Source organism: Gossypium raimondii, chromosome 6 (genome assembly GCF_025698545.1).
Source record: "Gossypium raimondii isolate GPD5lz chromosome 6, ASM2569854v1, whole genome shotgun sequence".
Taxonomy (NCBI): domain Eukaryota; kingdom Viridiplantae; phylum Streptophyta; class Magnoliopsida; order Malvales; family Malvaceae; genus Gossypium; species Gossypium raimondii.
The window spans coordinates 21,056,608-21,082,736 of record NC_068570.1 but is presented as its reverse complement, the minus strand read 5'-3'; the positions used below and the strand labels follow the sequence as shown (position 1 = coordinate 21,082,736).

Sequence of the window (26,129 nt, the reverse complement as noted above, 5' to 3'; positions counted from 1 at the left end):
ATGAGTAAATTATCTTTATGTCTTTTATTCTTCATAATTTCAAATGTATATATATTTTGTACCTTTTCTCTTTATATTTTTTGTTTTTTCCTTCATTTGCTTATTGATTTATGTTTTCATTTATATTAATTTGATATTTTACATGTCGTTGTTTATGTACATTAATTTCGTTTATTTCTATGACATTGTTGTATTTATTATTACATTTTATATTTAATGTAGCATCACATCATTTTTTTTCGATTTTAAAATTTTCAAAATTGAGATAACACTCGTATTTAGGATTTTCAAGGAAATTGAGCCCTAACATATTGGGTTCCGATTTTCTTCGTTAAATCCAACGATCGAGGTTGCTCATTAATAAAAATATATAAAATAAAAAGCTTGTTGTTGGGGAGTTAAATATGTTGTATCCTAACGTATTGGATGTGACGTATTGATTTCTCGAGACAAAGATTTTTTGAAAAAATAATAATAAAGGAAATATTTCAAGTTTGGGATTTTGAGGAATTGTGCCCTAACGTATTGGGCCGCGATTTCTTAAATCTTAAACAAATGAATATTCTTTTAAATTTTTATTACACGAGTTTTAGACTAATTCATTTTTGAGGAAATTAGAATGTTGTGCCCTAACGTACTGGGTGTGACATTTTCTTTCTTCGAAATGATAATGGTCTTAATAAGTAACGTTTTTAAGTTTTGGCTAAGGATTATATTTTTCAAATTTTCGATATTAAGACACTAATTAATTAACTAGGTACCAATTTTGGGCGTTACGAGAGTGCTAATCCTTCCTCTTACGTAACTGACTCCAGGATCCGTTTTTCTAAAACTCGTAGACCAAAACCGTTTTCTTAGGTGATCCAATCACACCTTAATAAAAGATTGGTGGCGACTCCCAATTTTTATTTTTTAAAGTCGACAACCTAAATTTTTTATTTTTAAAAAATGGTTTCGACAGCTTGGCGACTCCACTGGGGACACATACGAGAGTCGAGCCACAAAGTTGATTAATTTCTATCTTATTGTCGAGAAAATAATTTTTTTTTAAAAAAATCATGAGATCATTGTGCATCCATTCATTTTCTTGCTTAATTGATCTTTGCATTATTCATTACATGAGTTGAATGATTATATCCTTTTAAGTGGGAGTGAGAAGCTATTTCCTTCGTGAGGTCTTCACCTCCGTGCAGGATAGCGGATTGCTTTTGGGATACATTCGTACCTATGTCTTCGTGAGATTTTCATCTTCGTGCAACCATAGGGAAATATATTCCCCTGAACTGAACTTGGTCCGTATGAGCCTATAATGGGTGAGGATCGAGGAATTTGCTAGTTCAGGTACCCTTACCTTAGGAATAATTACACCAAACCCTAGTGGTTTCCCGAATAGGTACTTTATTCATTTGCTTTTACTTTGTACTAACTTGTTTTTTATGTTGTTTTTATTATGATTGCATTGCATTTGCATCTTAAAAAGAGGTGTTGATTCACGTTCAGTTGCTAAATAGAGAGCTTGTCATAAGAAGATGGGTTTCTTGATAAAGTGGATGACAATATGGTTGTCCGAATATGGTTCAAGAGCACATGATAAGAGAAGGATGATAACTTAATGGAGGACTACACGACTATGGCTTCATTGCCCAAGGATTCAAGATGGCAAAGATTATTCGAGAGCTGCTGAACCTTCTTAACGAGAAGCCAACAAGCATAACGAGGATGAGTGAGCAAAAAGTTATAGCCTGGATTGAGCAAAAAGGATATAGAAGAGACGTTTTTTGAAGAGTTCGTGAGATTTATCTTAACGCTCGAATGAAGAAGATGATCGAATATCTCCGCCTATGAGGGCAAGGCCGTATAAATATCTATTTTATGTAAAGAGATTTGTTTTCTTGTAAAGTTTTCTAAAGGGAATTGAATCAGAATCAACATCTTTTTATGCATTCATTGCATGCATTCGCATTGCATGACATCATAAACATTAAAGTCCACTAAAAGAGCCTAATCAATTAAAATCATTCAAGTTAATCTAGAAACTAACTAACCAACGAAACACTGTTACAGTACCCAAGCAAAGTCAGGAGGCATGGATCAAAGATTGGAGAGAATAGAGCAGATACAAGTACATATGCTAGAGCAATTGACCAAATTTCAACAAAATATGAAGGATCAGATGCTAGAATTCCAAAGCAACGTGATAAACCAATTAACCCAGTTATTGGCTAGAGGGTTAGAAATAGAGGAAAGCCTAATGGTCCACTTTGGGGAGGATAATGAAGACCCTAATTATCCCTCAAATTTTATCCTAATAAGTGTCCAGCCAGATATGCACCAACAAGGGGCACCCCTTACTATCAAATCCCAGCGATATCAGACCAATACCTTAACACCAATGAATCGCTCGACAGGTTTAAGATCCAATCTTAGGAACAATTTAGTCAATCCTATTGCTCTTGATAATCCAGCAGAAATAAAACAGGCAAGGGTAGAATACTCAGATACTATAATGGCCCTAAAGAGAAAGGGGAATAAGGGGGATAATGCAGGCCGATATAACAAGGGCCACTCGCTGTGGACCGGCCAAAGACAGAAACCACCAGCCATCAGAGTCCTTTAAAGCGAGAATCTTACACGAAGGCAAATACAGAAAAGCCTCAGTTCACACCTATACCGATGTCATATAGCGAGCTATATCAAAGCCTATTTAATGCGCATGTGGTGTCCCCTTTCTACTAGAAACCAATGTTGCCTCCATTTCCTAAATGGTATAACGCAAATGCTCAGTGTGAATACCACGCAGGAATTACGGGGCACTCAATAGAGAATTGCACCGCCTTCAAGAAACTGGTTGAAAGACTCATTAACATGGGTGTTGTCAGATTTGTTGACTCGTTTAGCGCAGAAAATCCACTACCCAATCATATTGATAAGGGGGTAGATGTGAGGGCAGGAATGGGATTAGTTATTTCTGATTTAGGAGGAAACCATGGAAAGACAAGGAACCATTGTGAGTTCCATCACAAAAAGGGACACGAGACCTAAGAGAGTGTGAAATTCAAGGTCTTGATTCAGGGCATGATGGACGACAAGGAGATGAAGCTTTGTGAGGAAATTAAAGAGGAGAAAAATATGCACATAATGATGGGAAGTGTTCACATCAATGGCATATATGAGGACACAAATGAAAAGGGACCTTGTTAGATATCTGCCCTTATAAATCTGGAGTGTTCTAAGCAATTGGACTGCGAAAGAAATTCCTATAGTTTTTAGAGCTTATTTAGAGTAATGTTCAGAACATTTTTGTTGTTTTAGCCTAAAATGATAGAAATTCCTTTGTGAAAAAGGATCTTGTCCGAACGTCATTATTCTAATAAAATATATCTTTGCATTTATTTTTGAGCCAATATTTTTCATTCTTTTTAAATAATTATTCTTTTATTCTTTTGGATATTCTTCCACAATTATTCATTCATTCATTCATGATCATATTGTATAAATAATTATTCATAAATTCATATATTCCTTTGTAAAGTCTTTGGTATTTACTATGGGTCCCCGGATATCAATGACATGAGTGACATTACTACAGATTTCGAACCTTCTTTTGAGTGAGATATGTGTTTAGAGGGATCTTAGGACTTTGAAGATGACATAGATTGTAGCCTATTTCCGGACTTGTTAAGGATGATAGAACAAGTCGAGAGACGGATCTTACCCTACAAAGAATCATTGGGATACATGACTTCTCCTTTATGTGGGGCATGAAGGTCATTTGGTCGATCTCGCCAAAAGAGTCTGACGGTCATCGATTCGTCTTTGTAGTCGTCAATTACTTTACTAAATGGGTGGAAGCTGCATCGTATGCCAATGTCATAAAGTCGACATCAGCAAATTCTTAAAGAATCCTATGTCAGTATGGAACCCCAAAAAGATCATATCTGACTATGTACTAAATTTGAACAATAGCACAATATCAAAGGTTTGCAGTCTATTCGCGATTAATGCCATATCGCAAAAAAAAAACTTCACTGGGGCAATGCCTTTCTCTTGGGTCCATTGCGGTATTGCCTATTGAAGATAGGATTCTTTCTCTCTGAGTTTTTGGATTAATTCCGATTGAAGAGGAATGTTTAAAGTTATTCATCATGGTCAAATGTGCCAAAAGCAAATGATACGAGCTCACAAAAAGGTCCGCCCTATAGAATTCTTTGACAGGGACCTGGTACTGAAGAAGATCCTTCCCATACAAAGAAGAACTTCATCCCAAACTGGAAAAGATCTTATGTGGAAGGCCTTATCTGAAAAGCGTCGATTTTGATCAGAAGGGATAACAGGGACATGCCTAATCCTATGAGTTCAGATTCAAATTTTTCAAAAAAAAAAAAGAAAGAAAGAAAAGAAAAAGAAAGAAAAAGGAAAAGAAAAACAAAAGGAGAGGCCAAGGTGAAAATCAGCAAAGGACGCCTTGAGACCAAAGAGGATTTGAGTTGAAAACCCGAAAAGGGCGGCTCAAATATTTAATCAGAATGGGGCATGAGGTAATCAGAGCAGTTCAGATTTTGATTGGGGCATATGACGATCTTGCTATACCTGAATTAACAGGAAAGGGTAGGCGACATATTGGGGCATCGACAAAGCACTGTAGATCTCCTAAACACATGTCAAACTCAGAATGGTCTTCATAAAGTTTGTACAGAGAAGCTCAAGTTGCGATATCTGGGGCACCAAATTTTTATACTATTTGTTGTTCTTGGAATACTTCATTCTTTTCCAAAGATACATATTCCCAATCAATTTCTTTGTTTACTATTTTGGATAATCTATTCCTTTCGAGCTATGCTCAAAATTAACTTTATTCTTATCCATTGTTATGACCTTTTTGCAAGCATGTTGCATTGGAATAATGATTAATGGACTAATAAAACTTTCACAAGGAAAGTTTTGCATATTACTTTAGAAGTTTCTAAATAATACAGGAACCTGAAATAGGACTATTGTTTAGAATGCACCAAGTTTAAAGGTTGGAAATTTGAGAAGGAAGAGTTTAAATAAGGACTTTCTCTTCGGATTTTGTTGTCAAAAAGCATCGATTGAGCAAAATAATGAGATGTCGTGCCGGTGATAAGACTTAAATAAACAATGATCACCAAGCAATAGGAAGAGGTTCCCTCGGAGAAAAATCCTTCATTTGAGCATAAGCCTTTGGTACAACACCATAGGCATAGTGTAAAGGACCAAAGAACTTCACATTTTGTAGCCTTGAATTGTGATAGGAGTGAATTGAGAAGAAGCTGTATATGTCTACCCTCGGGTTGCAGTGGGAGAATAATGGTACAAATTTTACGTCCTAGTGGATTGAACTTTGAAGTTTACAGTAAGGGCAATCTGACTAAATGGAAATGCCAGCTGAGCGAAGGCGTTACGGCGCGTCAGTGATAAAACCATAATAAATGTCGAGCAATGATAAAGAAGGATCGCTGTAAAAAAAATGACATTCCGCATTCATGGAAACATCATTCATACATACCTAGTTAGGAGCATTTGACTCATTCTGATCATGACATCCTAATCACTAGGCATGATTAGGTTCATAAAATTAATTATACAGGTCATGTTCCCCAGAGAACAAACCGGTGAAACACCAAGCCTTGTCTCCCTGAGCAGCAGCGGAGAACGTTGAAGATTGCAGATCTTATCTCCCTAAGCAGTAGTAGAGCAGATCAAAGATGAAAAATCTTATCTTTCCAAGATAGTGGGAAGCAGATTTGAGCCACAAATCCTTGTCTCTCTGAGCAACAGCGGAGAAGGTTGAAGATTGTAGATCTTATCTCCCTAAGCAGTAGTGGAGCAGATCGAAGACGGCAAATCTTATCTTTCCAAGATAGTGGGAAGCAGATTTAAGCCACCAAGCCTTGTCTCCCTGAGCAGCAGCGGAGTAGGTTGAAGATTGTAGATTTTATCTCCCTAAGCAGTAGTGGAGCAGATCAAAGACGGTAAATATTATCTTTCCAAGATAGTGGGAAGCAGATTTAAGCCACAAAGCCTTGTCTCTCTGAGCAGCAGCGGAGAAGGTTGAATATTGTAGATCTTATTTCCCTAAGCAGTAGTGGAGCAGATCGAAGACGACAAATCTTATCTTTCCAAGATAGTGGGAAGCAGATTTAAGCCACCAAGCCTTGTCTCCTGAGCGGCCGGAGTAGGTTGAAGATTGTAGATCTTATCTCCCTAAGCGATAGTGGAGCGAGATCAAAGACGGCAAATCTTATCTTTCCAAGATAGTGGGAAGCGATTTAAGCCACCAAGCCTTGTCTCCCCGAGCGGCGGAGTAGGTTGAAGATTGTAGATCTTATCTCCTAAGCGAGAGTGGAGCGAGATCAAAGATGGCAAATCTTATCTTTCCAAGATAGTGGGAAGCAGATTTAAGCCACAAAGCCTTGTCTCTCTGAGCAGCAGCAGAGAAGGTTGAAGATTGTAGATCTTATTTCCCTAAGCAGTAGTGGAGCAGATCAAAGTCGACAAATCTTATCTTTCCAAGATAGTGGGAAGCAGATTTAAGCCACCAAGTCTTATCTCACTGAGCAGCAGCGGAGTAGGTTGAAGTTGCAGTGGAGCAAACTCAGCAAGCAAGTCTTATCCTCCTGAAGTTGGAGTAAGGTATATTGAAGATGGCAAATCTTATCTCTCCGAAGTTGCAGTGGAGCAGATTAGAGCCGATAATCCTATCTCCCTGAAGTTGCAGTGGAGCGGATGAAAACCTTGGATCTTATCTCTCTAAAGTTGCGGAGAGCAGATCGTGTCTAGTCTTATTTCCCTGAAGTTGCAGTGGAGCAGACTAAGTAAACAAGTCTTATCCTCCTGAAGTTGCAGTGAGGCAGACTGAATGAACCAATCCTATCTTTTCGATGTTGCGGTGGAGTGGATCGAGACACCAATTCCTATACCTCTGAAGATGCAGTAGGATGGATGTGGCTGCTTGAAAAAGAAGAGCACCAAGATCCAGCGTGACCGGGCAAAAATTGGTCATTTCTAAAGTCTTTGCTCCATTCCTATTACACGACAACGAGCAAAGAGGGGCAGCTGTAATACCCAATTTTAACCCGGGCTCACATATGGAAACATAATTTTCGAGGATATACAATCTTAGATATGATATATGCAATCTTAGATATGATATATGCAATCTTAGATATGATATATACAATCTTAGAAGATATGATTTTGTAATCTTAGAGATTTAATTTGTAGATACCCTTTAATCTTAGCCGTTGATGTAATTGATCTGTACCGTTGGATTTGGGGAGGCTCAGCTATAAATAGAGGCCTCCCCTTCATTGAAAAGAAAAAAAGGGGGAATCAAAAATAAAAAATGAAGAAGGTGATACCACTGCGAATTTTATTTATTTATTTTATTTAGCCCTAATAAAATGACGCGTTTCAAAGGATGAAGATATTTTCCCATTCGGGCCCTATGAGTTATTCGCGCCTTTTAATTGGGCCCTTCATTTTTTTTAATTATGTTGATTTTCAATTTAATCCTTAATATTTCATTTTAGGTTTTTAGTCTATTTTATTAATTTTGTTATTATTATTATTATTATATTATATATTATTATACCTACATATATGTGCACATATGCATGTTAATATATATACATATATATTTTAAATGTTTTAATATATATACATATTATATACCTACTTTATTATTATTTTATTTTCATAGTTTTTATACATATATATATATACATTTATATTTCATAATATTTATACGTTTGCCCATATTCTATGATTTTTATATGTTTATACATTTTTGTAATATATACACATATATTTATACTCCATTCAAAGCTTATTATAAATATTTTCCACGTTTTATATTATACTTATATATTTCATTTTTTGTAAATGCATGAATATATTTTATATGTATATATTTATACTTTCCTTGTTTTCATAAATGCATTATGTATTTTATATATATATAAGTTTTATAACCCAAAATTTTATGAGTAAATTATCTTTATGTCTTTTATTCTTCATAATTTCAAATGTATATATATTTTGTACCTTTTCTCTTTATATTTTTTTTGTTTATTTCCTTCATTTGCTTATTGATTTATGTTTTCATTTATATTAATTTGATATTTTACATGTCGTTGTTTATGTACATTAATTTCGTTTATTTCTATGCCATTGTTGTATTTATAATTACATTTTATATTTAATGTAGCATCACATCATTTTTTTTTCGATTTTAAAATTTTCAAAATTGAGATAACACTCGTATATAGGATTTTCAAGGAAATTGAGCCCTAACGTATTGGGTTCTGATTTTCTTCGTTAAATCCAACGATCGAGGGTTGCTCATTAATAAAAAATATATAATAATATGTTGTTGGGGAGTTAAATATGTTGTATCCTAACGTATTGGATGTGACGTATTGATTTCTCGAGACAAAGCTTTTTTGAAAAAATAATAATAAAGGAAATATTTCAAGTTTGAGATTTTAAGGAATTGTGCCCTAACGTATTGGGCCGCGATTTCTTAAATCTTAAACAAATGAATATTCTTTTAAATTTTTATTACACGAGTTTTAGACTAATTCATTTTTGAGGAAATTAGAATGTTGTGCCCTAACGCATTGGGTGTGACATTTTCTTTCTTCGAAATGATAAGGGTCTTAATAAGTAACATTTTTAAGTTTTGGCTAAGGATTATATTTTTCAAATTTTCGATATTAAGACACTAATTAATTAACTAGGTACCAATTTTGGGCGTTACGAGGGTGCTAATCCTTCGTCTTACGTAACTGACTCCCGGATCCGTTTTTCTAAAACTCGTAGACCAAAGCCGTTTTTTAGGTGATCCAATCACACCTTAATAAAAGATTGGTGGCGACTCCCAATTTTTATTTTTTAAAGTCGACAACCTAAATTTTTTGTTTTTAAAAAATGGTTTTGACAGTATGGATTATAGTTAGGTCAAAGAGTAAATTAGTTTTTTTTCTTTTTTGTTAAAAATTGATATTTGTACCTCAACATAAGGTAAATATGGCACCTTATGTGGTAGTTTTTGAATTTTTTGTCTATCACGTTAATTTTACTAGTACAAATAGATAAAAGCTTTAATAGAAAAGATTAATTTATATTTTAGGGACTAATTTATTAATGTTTCTAAAGAATGCAAAATGCAATTTGAATCTTATTATTGTTTTATACAAATATGAAAAGTTTAATTGGATTAAATTTTGATTAAAATTTATTACAAGTCTGTACCATATCAAAAAGTTGATTTCTTTTTTGGTGTAAATCAAAGAGTTGATTTTATTTTATTTTATTTTGGTGAGAAATACAATGCAAAAGAAAACTAACTTAGATCATCAAAAGCTAGAAAACCATTTAACTCTATCAACACATAAAACAATTCCAAGTTGTTTAGGGGTGTCTTCAAAGATTTGCACTTTAGTTTTCATTTTGAAAGCTATCTTTGTAATGTATTCAGCCACTTGATTTTCCTTTCTTGGGATGTGTTTGATATTCCATCGATCAAAAGTCTGTAATACCTGATAACACCTTCTCATTAAAGTTGATGTAAAATCTACCAAATGCCTATCCTGGAAAGCGTTAGCCACCTTAAGGTTGTCCGCATGCCACCTTAAGATTGTCCATCGAGAATACCCCAAAGCTCTGTATCAAAAGCTGAACAATCCCCTAAATAATGGTTGAACCCGAAGATCCAATCTCCAAATTGATTTCGCACTACACCACTAGCAGTAGCAAAACCTACAACAAGTTTAACGGATCCATTAGTGTGTAAAAAAATCCAGTCACTTGATAGGGGAAGGTTAAACGCATTAACTAAAAAAATCTAGTCACTTGATAGAGGAAGGTTAGACGCATTAACCAATTGTCTTGGTGGTTCTTTGTTGTAAGCTAAATCAAACTGCTTGGCCCAACTCACAAATGTCCTAATAGTTTTAAAGGAACTCCAAGATAATCCTTGAAACACAAAAAGGTTTTTGTTCTTCCATATGCGCTAGACAACTAAGCCAAAAAAGGCTAGACCAAGTAATCCCCATGCTCAACATCTTTAAAGAATTACTTAAATTGGACTCCATCCAATCAAGAAGGTTAGAGGAGAAAAAATGGAGTTGATTATTTGTTGGCACAATATGTGACCGAACTTCCTTGGCAGCAAAGCAATCCTTGAGTACATACAATATGTCCTCAGATTCTTGATTACACAGAGAACAAGCACCATTATTGCCAATGCCCCTCCTTATCCTCTCCATGTTAGTCAAAAGACGTTCAAACACAAGCTATAAGAAAAATCGAACACGATGATGACCTTTAAATTTCCAGACAATTTTCTACCACTTATCCATTGGATTCCACGTGTTCTCCTTAAGAGACCAATATGCACTTTTAATTGAGAAGGATCTAATAGAGGTACAAAGCCAATTAAGTCTATCTGCTCCTGCTGAGGGATGGGGAGGGGGAATGCCCAAAATTTTTTAACAATATTTTTCGACAGCCAAATTCTGAATAGATCAAGATTCCACATACCTTCCTCTGTTACCATATCATTGAGAGTACAATCAGAAACAAAATTATTCTAAATAGGCATATGATTATACAACGACCCTATATATAGAATCCAATGATCCCTCCAACATGAAATAGAATCCCCATTTCCCACTGAACAAAATAAATTCCCACGCAATAGAGGCCAAATCTTGGTAAGGGCTTTCCAAACAAAAGAATAGTTTCCACGTGCTATGCTCACAAGAAGCCTCTCCTTCATCCCATACTTTGACAGGAGAACACGAACCTAAAAAGCATCCACCTTTGAAGCAAGGTTAAACCCCAAATTTAAAATAAAAGAAGTATTTTGGTCCCCCAAATGTTTGAATCCTAAACTACCACAGCCACACGGTTGACAAACTGAATCCCAATCCACCAATGATATCTTCTTCCTACCATTGACGACTCCCCATAAAAATTGTTTGACAATTCATTCAATCTTTTCATAGACTCCTTTTGAAATCCTCAAAGATTGCATAAAATAATTTGGGATGGAAAGAAGGACCGGTTGAGCAAAAGTAGCTATACCTGCAAAAGAGAGCTACCTAGCATCCCAAATATTTAGCTTGCTTCGCACTTTTTCAACAACAAACCCCATAGTGCCACAAGTTACTCTATCATGAAATAGAGGAACCTTCAGATATGTTCTAAGGTTTTGAACCCTTTGAAAGCCAAGAAGAGTGCTTATTCTACCACTGAGATCCCCATCCACTCCTCTAAAGAAAAAAATGTTAGTCTTAGAAGTATTAACCAAGTAACTAGAGAAAGAACAAAATCGGTCTAAAGTTTCCTTAAGAATCATAACATGACCTAAATCGTCTTTGGAGAAAATAATGAGATCATCAGCAAAAAAAAGAAAAGAAAAGAAAAGAGTGATGATTCAGGGCCCAAATGAGACAATTTAATAGGGCTCTACTTACCGCATGAGATAACCGAATGAATATCATGTCCTAACCATTCCATACACAAAACGAACAAATATGAAGACAGCAGACATCCCTGACGGACCCCTATCACTGGCTTAAACTTTTGAGTTGGCACTCCGTTCCATAAAATTTGCATAGTGGAATTTGAAATAGCAGACATGATAACTTTCCTTAGAAAAAAATCAGGAATTCTCGCAACTTGCAAATAACCATCAACAAAATCCTAATGGACCCTGTCGCAAGCTTTCTCTAAATCAATCTTGACTATCATCTACCCATTATTTTTACTCCTCATAGAATGAATGACCTCTTGTGCGATAAGGATATTATCAGAAATGCTTCTTCTCACAATAAAGCCAGCCTGCTCAGGTGCAATGATTTTAGGGAAAACTACTTTAAACTTATAAATGACCGAGCATAGACTGATAGGCCAAAACTCAGAGAAGCTCTTCGGGTTGGAAACCTTATGAATGAGAATAATAAGGGTGTTATTCAGCTTCCGATCAATCAATTCACCATCGAACACCCACTTAACCCACTTACAAATATCACCACCGATGGTCTACCATTGGTTTTGAAAAAAGAGCGCATGAATGCCATCGCTGCCCAGTGTGTAACACCCAAAACCCGACTCAATCGTTATGGTCGAATTTAGAAAGCTACATTGGCCACCGGAATGGCCCAGAAAAACTTTCTTGGTTTTCAAACATACATTTTAAATAATTTGTGTAAATCATTCAAAACTAGTGAAATCAAATATTTAACTTAATCTCACAAAAATATGATAATTATAAAAATTAATGATTTCGATACTTGTAAAGGTTTGATCGCTAATCAAAACTTTCATAATTTGAATCATATTTCAAAACCATTCGTTTATTTATTCAAAACTAAATAACTTGGTTATTTGTCACTATTTAGGAAAGACATGTTAACTTTAGAAATTAAATATCTTAAGAAATCTCATTTGTAAACATTAGTAATTTTGAAAACTAAGTATAATTTTATTAAAACTCATTTCTCTAATTGCAACGGAAAAATGTAATATTGAAATATTTTTATAAGAAGCGAAACAAAAAGTTTACTAAAAGCATATTTTGTTAAAAATAATATTTCATGTAAATTCGATGAAATATCAATAAACAATTTAAAACCTTAAAAATCAAGTCATGTTTTTGTCTAAAACTCATTTTCGTTGTCGAAGCAGAAGATAGCGATTTTGTCAAGTTTTAATAGAAACCAAGTGTATTCTTATCAAATACTAATTTATGTAGTTTTTAAAACTTAATGTCATGCAATCAACTCATGCATATCAGAATGAAATCCCTAAAGTAAAGTCCCATGCCACAGTCCATACTTAAACTTATTACAATCCAAAAATAACAAAATATTAAGATAAACTTTAATTACTTTAATGTAAAAGAATTTCGAGAAACTCCTTCAAATGTCGTCATCGAATCCTAACCTCAGGGTTATCTATAAAATCAGAAAACTAAAGGGGGTGAGCTATAAAGTTCAGGGTAAGTCTTAACTCAAGTATTAAGCAGGAATTCAATATACAAAACAAATAACAATAAGAACATACTAATTATTCAAAATATCCAATATTTATGCACATGATCATAACAATGCAGTTTTTGTAAAACAATTATGTAAATCTTTTTAAAACATCCTACCCATCACGGCTACACTCCAAAATCAAGTTCCCTAAAACTCGTCCATCTAAACACTCCAAATTTCTAGACAAGCTAACCATGTAGGTTGTGGACAAAGCCACCAATTCTTCCTCCTTATGGTGTCCCATCCCATGCATGTGATATGACTACAATAAATATATATACATATTTTTCTTTTCAAGATATCACTTGTCACATTGGGCATGTTGAAACATGCAAGCCAAATATCTCAATATATAATATCATGTAGGGCATTTTTAACATGCGTTTCACTTATTATTTTAAGATATCGAATATTACAATTTATTTTTCATGTAAAATCAATTATGCCATAATATCACATAACATGAGAATGCAAATAGCATACTTTTCTAACTGTGAAAATCATAACCACACAACATACTTTTCATAAGCTAGTTGGTTTGGGTCACTTACTTGGTATACTACACATCGATGGGTTTAATCTCCCTTTTTGGAATACTTTATGTATTCGCATAAAACACAATATAAATAATAATATTTATTTAAATACTAGAATTAACGTATATCAAATTTTATTTTAGATTAGACTCACACATGATAGTAGATCCAAAGCGAATCACCACTCTAAAGAATGCCCACAATTGGATCTAATCAATAGGTCACCTACTTATCCACAAATGTGATTTCTCATTAGAGAGGTTGTTTTTAACGCTTTATGAAATAAGTTAATTTAATAAAACTCCCATCATCACTTACTCTTATAAAAACCAATCGAAATATGATCTCGTTTCCAATGTTAGTGACTTTCAGGGTTGGTATTGATCGACCCTTAAACATAAAGTAGAATACGATATGTTAATATTTGAAGGAAAAACACACTATTATACATTCTGCCTAAAGAAAAATAAGAGAGGAAATAATGGTTTTTCATTCAACCACTATGCTTACTCTTTATTGATTGAAGCGAGAGGGTTAAAGGATCCCCGTGATCTTGTATCGGAGAGGGATGTGAAACTAGAAAAAGGATCATTTGAAAAGTGAGTCACTAAATACAAAGTTTGGGAATCAATTAAAAACTAATTGAAATAGATGATATAGGATTTTCAGTTACTAAAGAGAATGATAGAGATCGAAAAATGGTGAAGAAAAGAGAAAGAATCACCAAAACTAGTGGAGGTGCAACGACGCGACGATGGCGGCGGTAGTCGTCTGATGAGAACCCGCTAGGGGAGGAGGAAAAGAGAAGGGGAATTTTGATACTAGAGAAAGTGAGGAGATAAAAATAAAGAATAAAGAAAAAGAAAGAGAGTGGTGGTCACGGTGGTGGTCCGGCAGTGGTTCAGTGGTGGTCCAGTGGTGGTTTAAAAAAAATGAATGAAAAGTGAAGTGAAAGATAGAGGAGAACAACCAAATAAGGGGTGGCATAAGGTGGTTCAATGGAGGAGAAAGAGAGGATTTTTGCAAAAATGAAAAACAAAAATGTGTGCAAAGCCTTCAAAGCTTAGACAACTACCTAGTCAACACTCTACTTTTTAGAAAGAGAAGGAGACAAAAAGAGTAGAAAGGGGAATGGAAAAGATGAAAGAAAAAAAAGAAAAAAAATATGGATGATTTCATGTGCTAGGGGTAGCATACATTAGTTCAAAAGCAAGTGAGGAAAATATGGAGAAGAAAAGGAAAGAGGGGAACAAATGGAGTGAAAAAAGGGGGCAAAAAATGGTAGGTTGACTAGTTAAAGGAGGAAAGAATCTTTCTTTGCATGGTAACTAGGAGTGGACGGTTATGGAAGCTTCGACCAAAGTTTTATGAGCCAAAAATTAAATAAAAAAACATGAGAATGTGGGGAATTAAATATAAGACCTTTAGGAAATTAACTAAGCACTTAACCACTTAACTATTCATTAGCTTGATAAAAATCCTACAACATTTATCTTAAAAACATGGTGTGACCTTTGCTAAGGTTTAAGGTAAAATTGTACCACATAAAAAGTAATGTGAGAGAAGGGATTCGAACAAAGGTCATCAAGGATAGCTCTACCATTACTCAACCACTATACTTGATACTTATTTATTATCAAATGAGTAAAAGATCATAAAAAAATTGGACATGGTCACTCTCAGTTCATTAACCCAATTTCTACTAACCCGATTTTTGGAATTTGACACAGAGCCCTTAGAGGTGCCATGTCAAAAAGAGCACACTTGATTTCCTCATTCGAAATCCCCTTCTCCAAAAAACCCTTATCACAATGATCAAGATGCGGAAAGGGATTAGAAGGTAGATCTCCACATTGAGTCGACAACTCTCCATAAAATTTCTGAAAAAAATTGACCACCTCAAGTTGGAGTTCATCCAAGTCAAAAATCCAATCCCTAGCCTGATTTCTCAAAGCGTTGATGTGATTAAACTTCCTTCTTCGAAGTGTACGACTATGAAAGAATCTAGTATTGTTGGGAAATATGCTCATATTGTACTAAACATGTAATTGTTTTCTATTTACTTGAACGATGAATAAATAATTAAAGTTAATTTCACATTTCAATATTATGTCTTTTATATATATATCTTTTTTATTTTGCATGCATAGCAAAATTGTGACAAGCAAATATTAGCTCATTGATTATCTAAAGTTCAAACTGAAGATAAGTAGCATTGTAAAAAAATGTTTACATTGCGAGAAAGACAACTTACTTTAGTAGATAATCTAAATGAGTCTGTAATCCCATAAAAGAATCAAAGTGAGCATTTGATTCAAATACTGAGAAGGATTATTATGTCGTCTACAATTCCAATTGGGGAGATGGCTAGTCTTGGCTATCAGAGCAGTTGACTCCACGAGTAAAGGTATAGATGTATTCATTGGTAGAATGATACATTACACTGGACCCAAGACGAATTAATTTTGAATCCGTTTGTGAATTAATTCACTTTTGACGTTCATGGTGTGATTTATCTAAATTCTGAGTTAGTCACTAACTATGCGTATGCAACTCATGTGCTTTGATATAAGTGGAAGCTTATGCTCTAAAGATGATTGAGCCCATAGCCGGTATATTGGGCATTTGACTTGTTTATGGCATGGCTTTACTAGAAACAGTGGAATTCATAGCTCAATTAAAGAGTTAATGATATCCTTTCATTGGCATTGTGTGGATTGATAAGTATGGAACGTGGCCACGGGTTGCTTGTTCTCGAACGAGCAATTTATCACAGCCATTTATTGACACTGATCATATTAATCATTAAAAAGACACAATGGTGACAATGAAATAAAATAGGATTGTATTGAGTGAACGGATTTAACTCAAAGGATATCATATGAGCGTAACATACATATGACAAGGTCATTGGACAAAACAGTTGGATGAATTGTTTTCGTAAAGAGTATACAATAAGGACTTTTCAATCATGGTATTTCTTGTGGGCTGACTACATGATTAAGTAATTGTGAATTATCGGAATGATACTTCTGGACATAATTGCAATCACTAGAGCCTAATTGTATATGTCTGTTTGGTCACTCCGCTAGTTTAACAAAGCTTGATCGGACTACATTTGAATCAGAAGAAAATTCTACGACTTTGGGAATAATTTAATTGAGTCGATTTATTTGATATAGAAGTAAATTAGGTGGCCGTGACAATTGTTTTCAACTAGAAAATTTGATTAAAGAATTTTCTTGAAAAATTAATTTGGAAAATCTAAATAATATTTGGAAAAATTAAATTTGATTAAGTAAAATTAAATTAATCAATAAATCAAATCAATTAAAATTAATATGATATTTTTGGAAGTTAATTTTCAAGTTAGACAATTGGCCCAATGGGTAATTGAACTTGAAAATTGGACCTGAGATCGTAAATTGGGCCTAGGAGCCCAAAACTAAGACCAAGACCCAAAAACTGGTCGAACTGGGCTCGATATATGAAATCAGGCCAACGGTGCAATCGATGGCTAGATCAGACCGGTCGGGTCATCATTAACCTGCATCAATCGACAATAGCGTAGCGATGCAATTAGAATCAACTTAGGGTGTCGTAAAGATGTCGCACCTGCATCATTGGTCACGACGATGTCGGTAGCTGTGACGGCGACATCCCGGTTGTCGACGGTGGTTGGTCATCAGTAGTTGAGCAGTGGAAGAGTTACACTCCTACTGGGACTGTACCAAAGAATTTAATTTCAAATTAATTATTCCAAAAATAATATTATTTTAATAGTTTAATATTAAATTTAATTTAATACTTATTTTAATAGTATTTTATTAAACTGATTATCTTAATATTAAATTTAATTTAATGTTTATCTTGTAGATAAACATTATATCATTTTAATAAGATTTAATATTAAACTTAATCTAATATTTATCTTGATAAATATTATATTAATTTAATACTAAAGTGATTAAGTTTAATTATAGTTAAACTCTTTAAACTCTTCTTATATAAATAGAGCATTGGTTATAATATACACACACTTGAATTCAAGAGAAAGTTGTAGAGAGAAAATTCTCTGAAGAGATTATTCCAAAAAAATTCTAGAGATATTGTTATGATTTACAACTTAACCCAGAAGTTTAGAGAAATTGAAAAAGTACCCACTTGTAATTTTTGTGAAAAATTTTCTAATTCGAAGCGAGCCTACACTCGTCAGACGTGAGCTTGAGAATAGCAGAGAAGACTACTCGGTCGAAGCGCTCATCCTAGACGAATCGAAAAGGTACAATTTTGACTAAGTGTTTATTACTTTTGATATCACAACCAAGATCTTCTTTTGGAAAAATTTTTAAAACTCTGGTTTTTCCTTAAATTTATTTTTCGCTGCGTTTTCCAAACTCGTTTCTCCAACAATTGGTATCATGAGCTAGGTTGTGTTCTATCTAGAAGTATAAATAGATAACCAAAATAAATTTCTCTTCTTCTTGAATGACTTGATTATAAAGAAAGTGACATTGTTTAGATCTTATGCATGTTTTGAATTATATATGGGAATGGATGCGATATTATGTATTTGTTATATAATTGTTTTTTGCCGAGGTTGTGGCTCTTAGGAAATAGATAGTGGACTATCATTTCCACGTAGGCTTTTTAAAAAAAATAAAATTCATAAAATTCTCGTGAGCCAGAAATGGACACAAGAATTAAATGTAATTTTTCCAAAAGGAGTCCATGACGAGTAAAAGATATGATGGCGGTTGAAGACCTAAGGAATGTCTTGTGGTGAAAAATTATGTAATTTTATTTTTCCATTTATTTTCTAGAAATAGAACCATGGACACCTTGGCTGACAATTTTATTTTAATTACCCATCTCATTATATATCTATTTTATAATTGTTTATAATATTATGTAATGTTATAATTGTGATATATAGATGAGATGATCCACAGTTGATCGATTAAAAATAAGAAATGTGGTTATGAGAAAATACATGTGTTGTATTATTCTATTCACTTCTTTAGGTTATTCGATAACTGTGAGAAGTGTTGTAATGAGAAAGTGCATGTCTAGGATTGACTCTACCTAGGAAAGACTTGGTTTTTAAGCGATCAAATTTGACTCACCTCCTTTTCCTAGGACCCTACGTGGTGCACGTTTCTTATTCACTTCTTCAATTTTTCCCTTAAACGAAAAACTATAGAGAATCAAAATTATTTGTTTTAAGATTGATTGATTCTTCTGAATGGATATTATAAAATTTTCATAGCATGCCATGCATATATTGGAAGCATGTCCTTTAGATTAGGTAAGAATACCATTAGGACTATTGTATGATCATTCTTGAAATTTGGGATAAAAAAAACCTTGTATGTTTTTAAAATATTGAGTGGGAGAAGGTCCTTGAACAAGACCTACAGCCTCCATTGATGATCCCTAAGAGATAGCATGATAAAGTTTCGAGTCGGTTTCTACCTTGGCTGCACCCCAAGGTAAACTTTGTCATGTGGGTTCACTAGATGGGATTTCCTTTTAAGGACAACTAGTCGTGCATGACTTTCAGAGAGATTGTTTCAAGATGACTCACAAATAAAAGCATGTTCATGATGGATGTTAAGTCAATGGTTACACACTCAACATCATCTCTTATTAAATAGTTTCCCAAGAAACAATATTTAAGCTAGAGATGATGGCCAAACGTTAAACGATTGTTAGTTCGTGTGGAGTCTTGAGAATTAAGATTCACGAACTGATTGAATGTAATCATGTTTTTGCTAGTTAATCATGGGACCCCAAGGCGATATGGATGATGGGTGTGAGAATGATCATAGCAACGAAAAAATATATTTTTTCAAGGTTTTAATACAAGACGCATGCATCATACTTCATTCTTGATATGTTGTTGAAATGAAAAATATTTGCTTAATACAAAGATAGTAATTAGTGAATCTTTATTTTTTTTCATTTCAAATATGTTTCCTACTCCTCTTATTAACATTCTTACTGAGAATAAATTAAGTGGGGATAATTTTCGAGAATGGAAACGGAACTTGTTGATAGTTCTCAACTGTGAGAAACACAAATTCGTTCTTGACGAAACGTGCCCTCCTGAAGCTAGTCCAAAACGAGAATTTGCTAGAGAGATTCTGAATCAATTGTTCGATGTTACATGTTAGCGAGCAATAGTATTGTGTTGCAAAAGCAACACGAGAATTTCCATACTGCCAAAGAGATCATGACAAATTTAAAGGATTTCTTCGGAGTCCAAGTCGCATTGGCTCAACAATCTGCTATTACAAATTTGATAAGTTCTCAACAGAAAATTGGCACTCCGGTCAAAGAACATATGCTTAAGTTTATGGGATTCTTTGCGGAAGCGAAGGACAATAAGGTTGAACTAGACGTGAACACGCAAATTGAAATAGTGTTCAAATCTTTAACCAAGGAGTTTGCTGGTTTTAGGGCCGCTTACAGCTTGGGGAACAAAGCGCTTACCTTGACTCAGCTCATGAAGGAATTACAATCTTATGAGTTGATGCTAAATGCCGGTTTAGGAAAAACCTGAGGCAAACTTAACTGTGGGCCCCTCGTCCTCTAAGGGAAAACAGAAAGCAAAGGGAAAAAAGAAACCGATGAAGTCTTTAGTTCCACCTCATGTGGATAGGAAGAAGGCTAGGAAGTCAAAAGATCCTAAAAAGATCAAATGCTTCTTTTGCAATAGGAAAGGGTATTACAAATTAAACTATAAGGAGTATTTGGATTACCTAGCCGAAAAGGGCAAATGTATGGAACTCTTTGTAGTTGAAACTTGCTTAATGGAAGAATCAATTGACAACTGGATAAATGATTCTGGAGCCACTAACCATGTGTGTGTTTCTTTACAAGGGTTCAACGAAATGAGAAGTCTGCATGATAGGAGCCTCTCGTTACAGATTAGAGATGGGAGCTATGTTTCAACTGAAGTAATGGGAGAAGTTATTTTACACTTTGATAATTTAAGGAAGATTGTTTTAAAGAACCTTTTTTATGTACCTCATTTTAAGAGGAATTTAATTTCTGTAGCATGTTTATTTTATGACGGTTATACCGTGACATTCAATAAATGGATTGTTATTCACAGAAATTGTTTTTAATCTGTAATGGATGGATGAAAAACAATTTCTACTTTATCAAACCAAATAACTACTCAATGCTTCAAACTGAAATAAAAAATAAAAAGCTTAAAACTTCTCACTCTAATGAGGGGTACCTATGGCACTTAAGACATGGTCATATTAACCAAGAAAGAATCACTAGACTCGTGAAAGATGATCCCTTAAGTATGCTTAAGGAAGTTAGTCTTCCACAATATGAATCTTTCTTGGATGGTAAAATGACTAAGAGGTCTTTTAATGTGAAAGGTACAAGGGCCAACCAACCTTTAGAACTTGTGCACACTGATGTATGTGGTCCCATGAGCATTAATCCCCGAGGAAGCTACGATTATTACATGAGTTTTATTGACAATTATTCTCGATATGGATGTGTATCTAATGCACTACAAAAACTGAAACCCTTTATAAATTTTAAGAGTTTCGTGTAGAAGTTGAAAAACAATTAGGTTTATCCATAAAGAATCCTCGGTTTGACCGGGGTGGAGAATATTTTTTCGATGAGTTCTTAGGAAACCTCATAGAGAATGAGATTTTATCCCAATTGACTATGCCGGGCACTCCATAGTAGAATAGAGTAGCTGAAAGAGGGAATAAAACCTTGCTTGACATGGTCAGTTCAATGTTAAGCTATTCACAACTTCCTACTTTCTTCTAGGGATATGTGATACAAACGGCTTACTATATTTTAAATGATGTGCCAACTAAGTCTTCTTATAAGACACCTTATGAATTATGGCATGGAAAGAAACCCGCTCTAAATCACTTTAAAATATGGGGTTGTCCAGCATATGTTCTAGATAAGGATGCAAATAAGTTGGATGCACGGACAAAATTGTGTGTGTTTGTAGGATATCTAAAAAGAACAAAAGGAGAATTATTCTACAATCTAAAAGATAATACGATTAAAGTTCCTACTCATGAAACTTTTCTCAAGGAAAGCTACATGGATAACTTTAAGCCTCGAATTAAAGTGGTACTCTAGGAACTTTCAGGAGTGGTAAAACAATCACCGAGTTTAATTCTCGAGAAAGTTGTAGAAAGACCTACAAATGATCAACAGAACAGGGGAATCCGTCGTAGTGGGAGAGTTTCTAAGAAACTAGACTTCTTCATCTATGATGATAGTATTTATAATACGGAAGCCAATTATGAGGATGATGATCCACTCGCTTACAAGGAGGCTATGCAGAATGTTGATTCCAAGCTCTAGAAATAGGCCATAGATGCCAAGATGGATTCTATGAAATCCAATACGGTGTGGGAACTTGTAGACTTACCGATTGGGATTAAACCCATAGGGTGTAAGAGGGTCTACAAGAAGAAGATAAATGCGAAGGAAAGTGGAAACCCACAAAGCTAGACTTGTAGGGAAAGACTACACATAGAAAAAAGATATCGATTACGATGAGACCTTTTCTTTAGTAGCCATGCTCAAGTCTATCCACATGCTTATATCCATTGCAGCTACTCTCGATTACGAGATCTGACAAATGGATGTCAAGATAACATTTTTGAATGGCTATCTTGATGAAACCATTTACATGGCTTAACCCACTAGTTATGTTGTCAAAGGAAAGGAGTAGAAAGTTTACAAACTGCTAAGATCCATTTATAGATTTAAGCAGGCGTCTCACCCATGGAATAAAATATTTGATCAAACGATCAAGACTTTTAGATTTGAGCAAAATGCTGATGAACCTTATGTTTATAAGCGTATAAAGGACAAAAAGATGGTCTTCCTCGTTTTTTATGTCGATGATATTCTACTTATTGAAAACGATGTAGGAGAATTGTCATCGGTTAAATTACGGTTAGCTCGACAGTTTAGCATGAAGGACTTGGGTGAAGGTAGTTACATTATTGGAATTCGAATCCTTAGAGATTGAAAGAATAAAATGATAGCACTACCTCAAGCTTCATACATCGATAAGGTACTGGAATATTTTGCAATAATCGATGCAAAGCCAGACGTTCAGCCGACTGCATCAGGTTTTAATTTTTTTAGATGACTGTCCTAAGACAGTGGAAGAAAGAGATCATATGAGTAAGGTTCTATATGCTTCATTAGTTGGAAGCTTTATGTATGTGATGCTTTATACACATATAGATATTTGTTTCGTAGTAGGAATGGTTAGTCGATATCAGGCAAATCCAAGTCCCGGGTATTGGCAAGCTGTAAAACATATATTAAGGTATCTTAAAAGAACTAGGGATTATATGCTTGTGTATTCTGGGGAGGACCTTACTCCTGTTGGATACACAGAATCAGACTTCCAAACCTGTAAAGATTCGAGGAAATCGACGTTGGGAAATGTATTTGTTCTAGGCTGTGGAGCCATAGTATGGAGAAGTGTAAAACAAACTTTCACTGCTGACTTTACTATGGAGGTCGAGGATGAGGTTGTTTCAAAAGAAGCAATATGGCTTCGAAGTTCTTAACCGAACTTGAAGTTATTCCTGGTATGGAAAAAGCTATAACATTGTATTGTGATAACAATGCTACAATAGCAAATACCAAGAAAATGAGAAGTCACAAGAGGACAAAACACATTGATCGGAAGTATCACTTGATACGAGAGGCAGTAGCCGAAGGAATTGTAGAGAATATTTACATTGTAAAGATTAGCTCATTGATTGTCTAAAGTTCAAATTGAAGATAAGTGGCATTGTAAAGAATGCTTACATTGCGACAAAGACAACTTACTTCAGTGGATAATCTAAATTAGTCCATAATCCCGTAAAAGAATCAAAGTGAGCATTTGATTCAAATACTAAGAAAGATTACTATTTCATCTACAATTCCAATTGGGAAGATGTGTAGTCTTAGCTTTCAGAGCAGTTGACTGTACGAGTAAAGACACAGATGTATTCATTGGTAGAATGATACATCAGACTGGACTTAAGATGAATTAATTCTGAATCCGTTTGTGAATTAATTCACTTGTGAAATTCATGATGTGATTTACCTAAAACCTGAGTTAGTCACTAACCATGCGTATACAACTCATATGTTTTGATATAAGTGGAGGTTAATGCTCTAAAGATGATTGAGCCCATAGCCGGTATGTTGGGTACATGACTTGTGTATGGCATGACTTTACTAGCTATTGTGGAATTCATAGCTCAATTAAAGAGTTAATGATATCCTCTCATTGGCATTGTGTGGATTGATAAATATGGAACGTGGTCACCGGTTGCTTGTTCTCGAACGAGCAATTTATCACAACCATTTGTTGACAGTGATCATATTAATCATTAAAAAGACACAATAATGACAATGAGATAAAATATGATTGTATTGAGTGAACGAATTTAAATCAAAGGAATCAATGATATCATATAAGGGTAACATACAGATGACGAGGTCATTGGAAAAACAGTTGGATAAATTGATTTTGTAAAGAGTATACAATAAAAAGTTTTCAATCATGGTACTTCTTGCGGACTGACTACATGATTAAGTAATTGCAAATTATCGGAACTATGCTTCTGGACAAAATTGCAATCACTAGAGCTTAATTATATATGTATGATTGGTCCCTCCGCTAGTTCAACAAAATCTCGATCGAACTAGATTTGAATCAGAAGAAAATTCTATGACTTTGAGAATAATTTAATTGAGTCGATTTATTTGATGTGGAAGTAAATTAGGTGGTCGTGAAAATTGTTTTCAACTAGAGAATTTGATTAAAGAATTTTCTTAAAAAATTAATTTGGAAATCCAAGTGATTTTTGGAAAAAAATAATTTTGATCAAGTAAAATTAAATTAATCAAATCAATTAAAATTAATATGATATTTTTGGAAGTTAATTTTCAAGTTAGAAAATTGGCCCTATGGGTAATTGAACTTGAAAATTGAACCTGAGATCTTAAATTGGACTTGGGAGCCCAAAAATAAGACCAAGACCTAAAAATTGGTTGAATCGGGCCTAGTATGTGAAATTAGACCGACGGTCCAACCTGTGGCTAGACCGGATTAGTCGGGTCGTCATTGACTCAAACCGAACCGACAGCAGTCGAACCGGCTCGGGGTGCCATAAGGCTGTCCCACCTGCATCACCAGACATGGCAATACCGGTGGCTATGACAGCGGCATTCTGATGGTCGGTGAAAGTTGTTCATTGGTGGTTGAGTAGTGGAAGAGTTACACTCCTATTGGGACTGTACCAGAGAATTTGATTTCAGATTATAATATTATATTATTTTAATAGTTTAATATTAAATTTAATTTAATACTTATTTTAATAGTATTTTATTAATTTAATATTAAACTAATTATCTTAATATTAAATTAAATTTAATATTTATCTTGTACATAAACATTCTATTATTTTAATAAGATTTAATATTAAACTTAATCTAATATTTATGTTGATAAATATTATATTAATTTAATATTAAAGTGATTAAGTTTAATTATAGTTGAACTCTTTAAACTCTCCTTATATAAATAGAGCCTTGGTCATTATTTATACACACTTGAATTTAAGAGATAGTTATAGAGAGAAAATTCTCTGAAGAGATTATTCCAGAAAATTTCTAGAGATATTTTTATGATTTACAACTTAACCTAGAAGTTTAGAGAAATTGCAAAATTACCCACTTGTAATTTTTGTGAAAAATTTTCTGATTCTAAACAAGCCTACACTCGGCAGACGTGAGCTTGAGGATAGCGGAGAAGACTACTCGATCGAAGCGCTCATCTTAGACGAATCGAAAGGGTACAATTTTGACTAAGTGTTTATTACTTTTGATATCACAACCAATATCTTCTTTTGGAAAAAATTTTAAAACTCTAGTTTTTCCCTAAATTAATTTTTCGTTGCTTTTTCCAAACCCATTTCTCCAACAAGTATTTTGGTCCCCCAAATTATGCCAATCACACTGGAGCTTTTACTTCCATAATAAATCTTCATGATATAGGACCGATTCAAGCTCATCCCTAACCTTCTCTTCCCTCTGAGCCAAGTGTACTAAGGTAGACCGTTCCATCTCTCTTTGTAAACTAGTTAAGGTATTGACAATCTTCTTTTTACGAGTTCCAATATGCCCATAAACTGCCTGATTCCAATTCCTGATGTTAGACGTGAACTTAGAAAGAGAATCAAACATGTTACCATCAAAACTCCACTTTTCCTTGACAAAGTTAGTGTAACAACCCGTTTTCAGTGATATCGAAAAAAATGGTTTCGAGACCACAATTCTAATGAGTGAGCATTTATTTTATTATTATTTTGTGGTCTAAGAGATTATAGTAGGTTTTAAAATTTCGTTAAGAAATTTTGATGTTTGAATGATTAATTAAGTAAAAAGGATTAAATTGTAAAAAGTGTAAAAGTGAAGTTCTATTAGTTAAAAGAGCTAAATA

At 34.2% G+C, this 26,129-nt stretch overlaps 1 protein-coding gene across 1 annotated transcript; it reads left to right on the top strand.

The window, feature by feature from the left end:
• Positions 1-19,775: 19,775 nt before the first annotated feature.
• Positions 19,776-20,171, top strand: LOC105771818 (uncharacterized). Its single transcript, XM_012593210.1, has one exon. It carries the CDS (start codon positions 19,776-19,778, stop codon positions 20,169-20,171), a length of 396 nt encoding a protein of 131 aa, XP_012448664.1.
• The last annotated feature ends 5,958 nt before the right edge of the window (positions 20,172-26,129 follow it).